Below are 11,529 nucleotides of genomic sequence, written 5' to 3' on the forward strand. Positions count from 1 at the left end.
TTTTACATCGAAATGTTTACGAGTGATTTACAACGAAAGTATTTACGTGTGCTTTACATCGAAATAATTATGTGGGATTTACGACGAAGTCTTACGTGGCGTTTACGACGAATTCTTTCCCTGCGCTTTACGAGGAATATATTTCGTCGTAAACGTAACGAGTCGTTTACGACGAAACCTCCGTTACGACGGACGTTTAACAACGAAACGTCTTTCGACGTTAATTCGTCGTAACACCTCGTTTACGACGATTTTACAACGAATACTGCCCTAGTAAAAAATATGTTTTCTTGTAGTGTTAATGCACAAACGACTCTACATGTTATTGGTTTACTAGGTTGATGCAAAACCAGCAAGGGATGTCAAATGGGCCAGCTGTCCATTGATAACCCATGTCCAAATCAATATGGACTAATATGGATAAGCCCATATTTGTCCGAAAAATATTTGTCCAAATGGACGATGCCCAAATACACCCATGGCCCAAATGGGCAAAACCAGATGGAAATTGAACGGTTCAGATTTTAAAAATGCCTAGGATTAATATATTTGGGAAAAAATCACAATTCCCTTTCAGACTCACGAGAGAGCTCGATTCTGAGCTTCTTTAATCTTCACCTCATCTTCTTCACTCTCGTAACTCAAGCTTAAACATTAACGTTCCCGTCTTTCACTTCATCTTCTTCTCTATCTAGCCGACTTGTTTCAGGTTTGTTGCAGTCTCTCTCTCGATTTAGGGATTTAGAGATTTAATGATTTAGGGATTTAGGGATATCATCTTCTTCTCTCTCAGATCTCGATCTAAGCCTCTAAGGTGTAATGTGTCTTTCTAGATTCAATGTTTCTGATTATAGATTTGATGGGTTTGCGATTATAGATTTGATGGGTTTGCGATTCTAGATATGGATTTGTCTCTCAAATAAATGCTAAGCTTTGTTATCATCTTGTTTATGCAGGCTTGTCACTCAGGCTTTGGAACCAAATAAGAGCTCGAACTCACTGCTCCCACTCTCTCCTCTCTAATTCAAGGTAACTCATCACTCTCTTCCACTATTTAGCTTTCGTTTATGTGACTGTATGTTTTGTTTGCTCATTTTCTGTGAATCATTTTGTGTAAAGGAAACGAAACTGTTAAGATTTTATTGGTTATGTTTTTGTTCTCTTTGCTCATTTTTATTGTCACTGGCACGAGTTTAGGTACGAGTTTGTGTAAGTGGGTTGTCTCATTTGTCTGTAATGGTTGTCTTTAATCTCTTTTGTTCAGATGGATGATGATGATACTTTGAACCTTAATGATGCCTTAGAGAAAATCAGGGAAAGCGTGAAGTTTGTAAAGTCTTCAGAGTCGAGAGAACAAATGTTTCAGACCTGTGTTGAAACTGTTGGGAGCAAGAAAGAAGTTGGTCTTGTTTTGGATGTGGCAACGAGGTGGAATTCAACATTTAGGATGTTATCTAGAGCTCTTCCGTTGAGAGAAGCATTGCGTAATCTTTCTGAAGTAGATCAGAGTTACAAGTGCTTTCCATCAGATTTGGAATGGTCTAGAGGAGCACTCATCTGTGAGTTTTTGTCTCCATTTGCTGAGATGATAAATTTGATTTCAGGCTCATCATATCCTACTGCGAATCTGTATTTTATGCAAGTCTGGAATATAGAATGCTGGCTGAGAGCGCATGAGAGTTCAGATGATGAGACAATTTGTCAAATGGTGGAAACAATGAAGCTGAAGTTTGACTAGTACTGGGAAGAATACAGTGATATACTTTCTATTGATGCAGTGATGGATCCAAGGTTGAAGTTCGCTGTCTTGGAATATTGTTATGACACCTTAGATCCATTAACAAGCAAGCGGAAAGTCGATCATATCCGAAAGAAGATAAAAAAGTTGTATGGTGTATACAAGAAGGATCCTAAGAGCACTACTGCAAGCCCTTCAGAAACCATATTGGTGAACAGTATACCTGCTGGATATGGGGTAAGATAATGTTATAATACATGAGTTTTTGTACTTGGTGACTGGTGTGTTTCTTACTGTTTTTATGTTCATAATGCAGAAGTTTTATGCATTATTTTCTCAAAATGCGGGAACAAAAAAATCAGCTTTAGATGTGTACTTGCCTGAACCGGTTTTAGATATGGCTGCCTTTAAGACTTTAGATGTCTTGAGATATTGGAAAAACAATGTAATACGGGTTAAAGAGCTGTCCCGCATGGCGTGTGATGTTCTTTCAATTCCCATTACAACCGTGTCTTATGAGTTGTCATTTAGTGCTGGAAGCCGTGTTCTTAGCAAGTTTCAGAGCCGACTTCTTCCATCAAATGTACAAGCTCTCATTTGTGGGAGAAATTTGCTGTGTGGGTTTGAAATGACGTGTAAGTTTTCTGATTTTATACTTAGCTTGTACACTAGTTTGATGCTTAACTTAAACAGCTTAAGACTCTAGATGTCTGGTTAAATTTGTTGATATGTCTTTTACTGTTTATATGTCTCTTTACTTGGCTGCATTGTTGATATGTCTTTTACTTGGCTGCTGTGATTTTTATACTGATTTGTTCACTTGTCCATATTGCTGATTTGCTTGCATGTTTACTTGCGGATTGACTTGTTCGTTTGTCCATATTGCTGATTTGCTTGCATGTTTACTTGCGGATTGTTATGATTTTGCTTACATGTTAGGTGATTCTAAAGAAGAAGAAGAATAAGAAGAGAAGGAAGGTGAAGAAGAAGGTGGAACATAGAAGAGAATGAAGTGAGATTAAGTGAATGAATGAAGAATGGAAGTTTAATTCTAAATTTAAGTATATTTTGACTTTTGTAAGACATGAAGTTTAAGTTTAAATTTAAGACTTTAAGTATCTTTTGTAAAATATGAAATTTAAGTCTAAGTATCTTTTGTAAAACATGAAGTTTAAGTAAGTTTAAGATGTAATATATGACATTTAGAATCTGTACATCTTTTAAATTGAAAATTAGACTTTTTACATTAATTGGACATCTGGACTACATGGGAAGCCCAACTGGTCATGGTCCTATTTGGTTATGGTCATATTTGGAAATAGTCTTATTTGGGCTTCGACCAAAAGCGTGAAAAAAAAGCCCATCTGGACACATCCAAATCCGTCCGGACAGCCCATTTGATACCCCTAGAAGCGTTACATGGCAGTTCCGGTAGAGGCAATCAGAATTAGAAGAATCGAGAAGACAAAGAGTGAAGGGAAGACTCATAAGGGAAGTGTGCTGCTTAGGTAATGGCTAGGTGGGCTTTAAAAATTTTAAGTAAATTAAGTGGCCCAACTCAGCAGTTTTGCTTGCAAACGAAAGTTTCAACGGTGAGCAGAATGATACACGTGGCATGATTTGTCCCTTCTTCTTTGATAACGTGGACGCTGTAGGAGAGATGCAAATCAATTTTATTATTATAAATAGATATATAGATGGTTTCATAAATTTCCTATTTCCATATTTATTTAATTTATAGCTTCATAAATTTTATTTTTACATATACAATTAAGTGAAGGACCTTTGACTTAAACATGTTAAGACAGAAGAGATGTTACATAATATTAAAAGCAAATTTTACGCAGAAACAATTGTTTTTTGTGTCATCACACAGAAACAATATTATATTAAGCAAATTCAATTAAAAATAAAGATTGTTATGTGTTTTATTATTATTTTAAGTAACTTTACATTATAATTTAATATCTTATGAGTTAACATTACTGATAATATTTACTTAATATGTTTATAATTCTATATAAGAATTTATGATTTTTACTAATTATGATAAAATAGAGATTTTAAAATTTTGGGATTTTAATTTAAAGCTTTCTTTCGGAGGTCAATACCTTAAGCTTTAAATTTCAAAATTGACAAACCTAAAAATAATATCAGCAGCAAGGCTTGTCTCATTGAAGCCTATGATATCAGCGCAACTCGTGGATGCATTCATGTGCATCATCTTAATTATCTTAAAAACTTCGTTGGTTAATGCAGATTTTTGTCTGCCTCCTACACTCCAATATTTGATTTCTCCAAATATTGTTATGGTTTTGAGAGCGCATATCTATCCATGAATGGTGCTGGAATTTCCTTTCAACAAGGCCAATAACATGCAGAGTCTCTCGTGCACATTCAATTATTTTAATATGGTTATTTACCAGAACAAAACAGAGTAAGGGACAGAGTTAATATAAATACACAGAGAAAAGTAGGTAAATAAGAATTATTTTAAAGTATGGATGTATGATGAAGTATGATCAAGATCCGCATTTGCTGATTAAAAGCATGTGAAGAAGCAAACGAAGTGATATTAGAATAAGAATTAATTCATAAGTAACATGGTTTCAGAGTTTTGTAAGTATTGAAGAACATGTTGAAGTACAGAGATGGCATATGATATGATGATACTGAAGTTTCCTGTTTGTTTTAAAGATAGCGTGTTCTTATGTGGAGAAATTAAAGAAGAAAAGATAGCATTGATCATATGAAAGACTCTTGTATTAGTTTTGAGTTGGTTAACAATTACATTATCCTATTTGTACAAAAACATTGTGGGCACAATGGCCTATTAGATGTTAAGAACTGAGACTCTATATTTGATCAATGATTTAGAGAGTGACTCGATTCCATCTTCAAGATCTTGAATGCATGAATCTAAGTTCTGCACATCTTCAATCTTCAAAGACTTCTCTGATTGGAACTCCAAGTCCACTCTTGTGAATTCATTGGCTTCACATGCAGCTTTGTTCTGGCTCATCATCTTTGAGACTAGTGACCATTTGCCACAAGACTTTGGTCCGGAAATGAAGCTAAACATAGATTCAAACAAAGAAACTGTTACAGCTTCTGCTTCTCTAAACACAGCCAAAGACTCTTTGTTTTTGTTTTGGCCAGTTTTCAAATTCTTGAGTACTTTCTGGAATGATTTCTTGAGAAACTTTCTAGAAGCTAAGTATTTCTTGATCTCAGCAGATAGATCTCCACGCTTTCTTCTTAAAATAGATTGGATCTCCTTGAGACTCTCTTTCATTTGTGATAAACCATCTTTGGAAACGTTGCATAAATCCAAGATCTTGATAGATCCATCAAGAATCATCTCAACTTGTTCTTGAGATAAAGTTTGTTGAGTGATGGACAAGCGAAGCATCTTGTCAAGAGAATCATGTAAATCTTGAAGGTTGCTAAGTCTTTGGCGGATAGAAGAGCTTGAAGATGAAGAAGCTGTCTCTGAAGATCTCAACCGGTTCAATTGCTCATCGACATGAGCGGCTTGAGGGTGTTGTCTTGAAGGGAAGCTGTTAGAACGAACATGGAAAGAAAGTGCCATTTCTTCTGGTTTAGCTCTGGTTTCTTGTTATTCAGATTCAGAGAAGGTTTAGAGAGATGTAAGATGTTTGTTATGTGCTCATTGGCTCTCTGGTGAGTACATATATATACACCTTTAGAGAAGGGAGACATTTGGAATCTTAATAGAGATGGTTCAATGATGTTTCTGCAATGTCTCCCTCCAGCTCATTGAAGCATATGATATTGACGTGAATACATTCATGTGTACAATTTAAACTTAATATGTTTTTTGGTAAAATATAAACTTAATATTTTGGAGATTGTTTCAGATATTGTCTGCCTCCTACACTGCACACTTTTGTTTCTATATGTTTGTATAAAGCTCTAGTGGTAATGAGTCTAATGACATGAGATGGGAGTACAGAGTGGTTTTGAGAGCGAATATATGCATGAACCGTGCTGCTGCCATCACCTCATGCACATTCATTTATTATTCTTAATTGATATGTGAACATATAAAATTCATATTAAGATGATAAAATATGAAATCATATCAAGAAGGCATATGCAGCGTTGCTTGGAGAAGGGGACAATGCATAGGCCTTCCTCAAGGTATGTCAAGAGTATCAACTTATAATAAAGGACTTGCTGTGGCTTTTAATTGTAGAACAAGAGTTGCATAATACATAACGCTTTATAATTAAAGAATACAATCAAGAAGATTCCAGTGTCTGTAGTTTCTTGGGTGGAAGTAACAACTAACAAGCCCTTTGGTCTGATAATGATACCACTTGTTTCTTGAAAATTATTATTCAAGCAAAAATATGAATAAAGATAGATAAGAGAAGCAAAGATTATATGGCAAAAAAGTTTATGTTTGTTTCTGATCTCATTTAAATTTCTGTACAAAATTTTATAGCCGATATGATCTATAAGATATTAAGAAGTGAGACTCTGTATTTAATCATTGACTTTGAGAGTGACTCAGTTCCATCTTCAAGATCTTGAATGCACGTCTCTACCAACTGCACATCTTCCATATTAAGTAACTATTCAAACACAAAGTCCAATCTTGTGAATTCATTTGCCTCATCTTCACATGTAGATTTGGTCTGGCTCATAAGTTTTGTGACCAATGACCATTTTCCACAAGCCTTAGATCCGGACATGAAGCAAAACATACGTTCAAAGACACCAACTGTTACGGCTTCTGCTTCTCCAAACACAATCAAAGATTTATCGGTGCTCTCTTTGTTTTGGCTCACTTTCAAATTCTTGACTACTTTTTGGAATGATTTCTTCAAGAACTTTCTTGTGGCTAAGTATTTCTTGACCTCTGCTGATAAATCTCCACGCTTTCTTCTTAGAATAGATTGGATTTCCTTGAGACCTTCTTTCGTCTGTGACAAAGCGTCCTTGGCCACATTGCACAAATCCAAGATCCGGAGGGATCCATCAAGAAGCTTCTCAACCTGAACCTGAGATAAAGCCTTGTTGGTGATAGATAGGCGAAGCATCTTGTCAAGGGAATCATGTAAGTCTTGAAGGTTGCTTAGTCTTTGGTAAATAGAAGAGCTGGAAGATGAAGAGGCTGCCTCAGAAGATCTCAACCTGGTCAACTGCTCATCAACATGAGCAGCTTGTGGATGTTGCATAGAGGGAACACTGTTAGAACGAGCATGGAAAGAAATAGACATTTTTGTTTGATCTTTCTTTCTCTGGCTTGAGATGAAGAAATGGTTGTTCTGTTTTCATTGGCTTTCTGGTCAATCAATATATACAACGTTAAGGAAGAGAGACATAAGGAATCTTTAGGTAGTTCAAATTTTGAATCATAGGAAACGATGTTTGTGAAATGTCTCCCTCCAACCATTCACCCTAACGCATCATCCAATGTGCATAAGAGAAATATATGATTCAGATTTGATCACATGAAATGATTTTAAAAAAGATTGTAATGCAAAGCCAGCTGGGCTTGTTTCCTTGAGGCATATGATATCAGCACCACTTGTTGCACCAGCTTATAATCTTAATCTTTTGAAGGTTGCTGCAGATCTTGTCTGCCTCCTACACTGCAGAATTTGATCTCTTTCAAGTATTTTAGTTGTGTCATGATCTGTAATATACTTAATAGCTACTGGTTGCACATGAGGTTTTGAGAGTGAATATATGCATGAATGGTGCTGTTATCATCAACTCAAAGTAGACAAGCCTTACTGGATTTGCTTTAAACAAAGCCAATAAGGTGCAGAATCCCTCGTGCACATTCATCTTTTTGGTTTATATTAAATACTATTTTGCATTTTTCTTGAATATCAATCACATCTTATATACAACTAACCCTTCATGAATGACCAAATATCATTTTATAAAAGATTGTAATGCAAAGCCAGCAGATCTCGTCTCCTCAAGGCATATGATATCAGCGCCACTAGAGAAGATTGACAATTTAATAAACCGGACTAACAAACCTTAACAGAGCAACACAGAGTAAATATAAATAAACAAAGAAGAGTATAAAATCAATAAAATAAGAATTATTTTAAAGTATGGATGCATGATGAAGTATGAGCATGATTCGTATTCGTTGATTAAATGCATGTGAAGAAGCAAAATAAATAAGATTATACTAAGATTTAATTCATAATTAACACTAGATATTGATAAGTGCGGATATTAATTCTTACATTTTTATATATTGATATTTGTTTTTCGTATTACTGTTATATATTTTAGATGAGTCGTAATATAATTAATTGTATTAAAAAAGACCTAGATTCGAGGGTAATATGGTTATTTTTGGTACAAATATCCGAACTCGTTTCAGATATATTTGTTATTTAGATATTTTGTAGGTTTGCATACATCAGAATCGAACTCTTCCAGATCCAAAAGGATCCAGCTCAAAAACCACACATAAATTTATAATATTCAAACGGGGTCTAACTTCAAATAAAAGAAAAAGACGATACCCAAAAAAGAACAATTCATACCTAAATGGATAACCAATGTTCATGCCTAATTGATTTTAGAGAAATTAGGGTGTATATACAAAGAGTTTTTTATTTAGTAAAATAATTATATGGAGTGAAAAATTAAGTGAAAATAAATATAATACATTTTTATTATTTTGATTTAATTTATTATTCTATTAACAAAAATATGTCTTTGAATTATGTTTTTGACTACATAATTTTTCAGTGATTGAAACTAAAATAAAAAAAGTTTTACTAAAACAAACTAAACCAGATGTTTAACCATATGCAAAGCCTAGGCCTAGTTATTTTATATTTTTGATTTTATAATTAGCACAAAGTTAATGTTGATTAACTAATAAGTAAAAATATGCTTTATTACTATTATGATAATATAATTAATGATGTGATGTATTGTTAAGGTAGTATAATTAATAAAATTAAATTGAGTGAAATATGGAAAGACAATTAATATAATTATATTAATAAAATTACTAAAATGACATTATATTTTCTTTTTATACTGATATCCATGTTTTCAAACAATTCTTATTTATACTGTTATCTTTGTTTTCAAACGGTACCAAAAAATACTACAGTTTTAATAATATAGATGGTTTGAAAAAGAAATTAAGTATTGAAAAGAGATGGCATGTGATATGTATTAAGTTTCCTTTTTTCTTAAAGATATGTCTTCTTAGGTAAAGTAATTAAAGAAGAAAATATATAATTAATCATATGAAAGATTCTTGTATTAGATTTTGAGTTAGTAAACAATTACATCTCATATTTGTACAAAAACTTGTGAGCAAAATGACCTATTAGATGTTAAGAATTGATACTCTATATTTGATCAATGATTTAGAGAGCGACTCAATCCCATCTTCAAGATGTTGAATGCATGAATCTAAGTTCTGCACATCTTCTATCTTCAAGGACTTCTCTGATTGGAACTCCAAGTCCACTCTTGTAAACTCATTGACTTCAGCTTCGCATGCAGCTTTGTTCTGGCTCATCATCTTTGAGACCAGTGACCATTTGCCACAAGACTTTGGTCCGGACATGAAGCTGAATAGAGATTCAAACAAAGAAACTGTTCAGCTTCTGCTTCTCTAAACACAGCCAAAGACTCTTTGTTTTTGTTTTGGCCAGTTTTCAAATTCTTGAGTACTTTCTGGAATGATTTCTTGAGAAACTTTCTAGAAGCTAAGTACTTCTTGATCTCAGCTGATAGATCTCCACGCTTTCTTCTTAAAATCGACTCGATCTCCTTGAGACTCTCTTTCATTTTTGATAAATCGTCTTCGGAAATGGTGCACAAATCCAAGATCTTGATAGATCAATCAAGAATCATCTCAACTTGATCTTGAGATAAAGTTTGTTGAGAGATGGACAATCTAAACATCTTGTCAAGAGAATCATGTAAATCGTGAAGGTTGCTAAGTATTTGGCAGATAGAAGAGCTTGAAGATGAAGAAGCTGTCTGTGAAGATCTCAATCGGTTCAATTGCTCATCGACATGAGCGGCTTGGGGGTGTTGCCTTGAAGGGAAGCTGTTAGAACGAACATGGAAAGAAAGTACCATTTTTCTTGATTAGCTTTGCTTAGATTCAGAGAAGGTTTAAAGAGCTAAAATATGTTTGTTGTGTGTTCATTGGCTCTCTGGTGATTACATATATGTACACCTTTAGAGAAGTGAGCCATTTGGAATCTTAAATAAAGTTGGTTCAGCGATGTTTCTGCAATGTCTCCCTACAGCTCATTGAAGCATTCGTGGATACATTAATGTGCACAATTTAAACTTAATATTTTGGAGATTGATTCAAATATTGTATGCCTCCGACACTGCAAACTTTTGTTTCTATATGTTTGTTTAAAGCTCTAGTGGTAATGACATGAGCTGGAAGTACAAAGTGGTTTTGAGAGAGAATATATGCATGAACCGTCCCGCACATTCATTTATTATTTACAATTGATATGTGGACATAAAATTTATAATAAGATGATAAAATATAAAATCATATCAAGATGGTATATGCAGAGTTGCCTGGAGAAGGGGACAATGCATAAGCCTTCCTGAAGGTATGTCAGAGTATCAACTTACAATAAAGGACTTGCTGTGGCTTTTATTTTTTCGAGTGGCTCTAGTTTCTTCGAGTGAAAGTAACAAATAATAAGTCCTTAATGACCAGTGGGTTTTACTCATCGCAGGACACATTTTCCAAAGATTTTTGTAGTTCACTGTTTTTTTTTTTTGGGGTAAACATGTCAAGACTATTACCAATTTTTTTGTTGCAAAAAAAATGCAGTTTTTTACAGACGCACGGTGAAGACAAGAAACATGGCAACAGAAATAAAAACTAACAGAGACTCAGACCAACCATTACAGGACCTATCTACAAGAATAACAACAGCCACAAGAAGGAAACATCAGAGGCCGAACATTCGCTTGCCACATAATCGAAACCGCAGTTAAAACGAGAGCTTGGACCCAATAATTTTTGCCTCCCCGGTGACCAACTCTTTAAGATCGATATGTAAAGAACAGCTTGCTAAGTCCACCTAATCCGCGGCCATACAAGGACAGATCACTACACTCGTGACCAAGGAACCCGAAATAGAAAAGGTCGAGCTTTATTTGGAGAAGAAGCACCTATGAGCCACCACACGCCATCGCACCCCTACACCAAGAAGACAGAAATAACAACCTACACCCAAAGATGAGGAGGAGCCGAGGAAGCCCTAGATCATCCAAGACCCCTGCTGCTTCAACACGCGCCGCCACGGAGAAGCTTAACCGCAGTTGACAAGACCGACAACTAACCTCCTCGCACAAGCTTCGACGACGGAGAACCCGCCGTTGATCAAACTGGTTTGGAAACGAAAGCAACTCTGAGAGGCTTCCGAGAAAGAGGTTGACCGGCCCAAAGACGCACCACCGGAGACCCGCCAGACAAGAAGAAGAAGAAGGACCGCAGTTTCCCCGCCTGAAAGAACCCAAGACGCATCCAGCCAAGCGAACCTTTTAACCCATGGGAGAAGGGCGAACAAAGAAGACAAAAAGGAAGGAGATAGATCCCGCTACCCAAGTCCCGATCCCACTCCATGCGCCCAACCGCTCATCCACTCCTCCGCCTTGCTTCTCCAGAGATCCAAATACGACGCGCCAGATCTAGTCCACGCAGAGGCGCATGGAATCAGAGCCACCGAGAAAGGAAGTAGAGAGGAGGAAGAAGAGGAGAGGCGAAGAAAGAAAGATAAACA

General features: G+C 35.5%; 3 protein-coding genes and 1 pseudogene across 3 annotated transcripts; 1 reads left to right on the forward strand and 3 right to left on the reverse strand.

Annotated features, from left to right (window-relative positions):
* The first annotated feature begins 1,264 nt into the window (after window positions 1–1,264).
* On the forward strand, window positions 1,265–2,444 carry LOC106331081 (zinc finger BED domain-containing protein RICESLEEPER 2-like). The gene is made up of 3 exons (XM_013769427.1): window positions 1,265–1,559; window positions 1,779–1,975; window positions 2,055–2,444. The coding sequence occupies exons 1-3, from the start codon at window positions 1,265–1,267 to the stop codon at window positions 2,442–2,444; spliced, it is 882 nt and encodes a 293-aa protein (XP_013624881.1).
* A 2,127-nt stretch (window positions 2,445–4,571) lies between these two features.
* Window positions 4,572–5,377, reverse strand: LOC106334159. Its single transcript, XM_013772491.1, has one exon. It carries the CDS (start codon window positions 5,328–5,330, stop codon window positions 4,572–4,574), a length of 759 nt encoding a protein of 252 aa, XP_013627945.1. The 5' UTR covers window positions 5,331–5,377.
* Window positions 5,378–6,339: 962 nt separating this feature from the next.
* LOC106334272 lies at window positions 6,340–6,987 on the reverse strand. The gene has a single exon (XM_013772576.1). The coding sequence runs from the start codon at window positions 6,985–6,987 to the stop codon at window positions 6,340–6,342; it is 648 nt and encodes a 215-aa protein (XP_013628030.1).
* Window positions 6,988–9,086: 2,099 nt separating this feature from the next.
* LOC106333913 lies at window positions 9,087–9,902 on the reverse strand (annotated as a pseudogene).
* Between the last annotated feature and the right edge of the window lie 1,627 nt (window positions 9,903–11,529).

The sequence above is a fragment of the Brassica oleracea genome, chromosome C3, assembly GCF_000695525.1.
Source record: "Brassica oleracea var. oleracea cultivar TO1000 chromosome C3, BOL, whole genome shotgun sequence".
NCBI lineage: Eukaryota > Viridiplantae > Streptophyta > Magnoliopsida > Brassicales > Brassicaceae > Brassica > Brassica oleracea.

Excerpts from the sequence above, each read along its gene's own strand:
- LOC106331081 (XM_013769427.1), top strand. The coding sequence starts at position 1,265 with ATGGATGATGATGATACTTTGAACCTTAATGATGCCTTAGAGAAAATC. Across the intron at positions 1,560-1,778 it reads GTCTAGAGGAGCACTCATCT|TGATGGATCCAAGGTTGAAG; the intron begins GTGAGTTTTTGT and ends CTATTGATGCAG. Across the intron at positions 1,976-2,054 it reads GTATACCTGCTGGATATGGG|AAGTTTTATGCATTATTTTC; the intron begins GTAAGATAATGT and ends TTCATAATGCAG.
- LOC106334159 (XM_013772491.1), bottom strand. The coding sequence starts at position 5,330 with ATGGCACTTTCTTTCCATGTTCGTTCTAACAGCTTCCCTTCAAGACAA.
- LOC106334272 (XM_013772576.1), bottom strand. The coding sequence starts at position 6,987 with ATGTCTATTTCTTTCCATGCTCGTTCTAACAGTGTTCCCTCTATGCAA.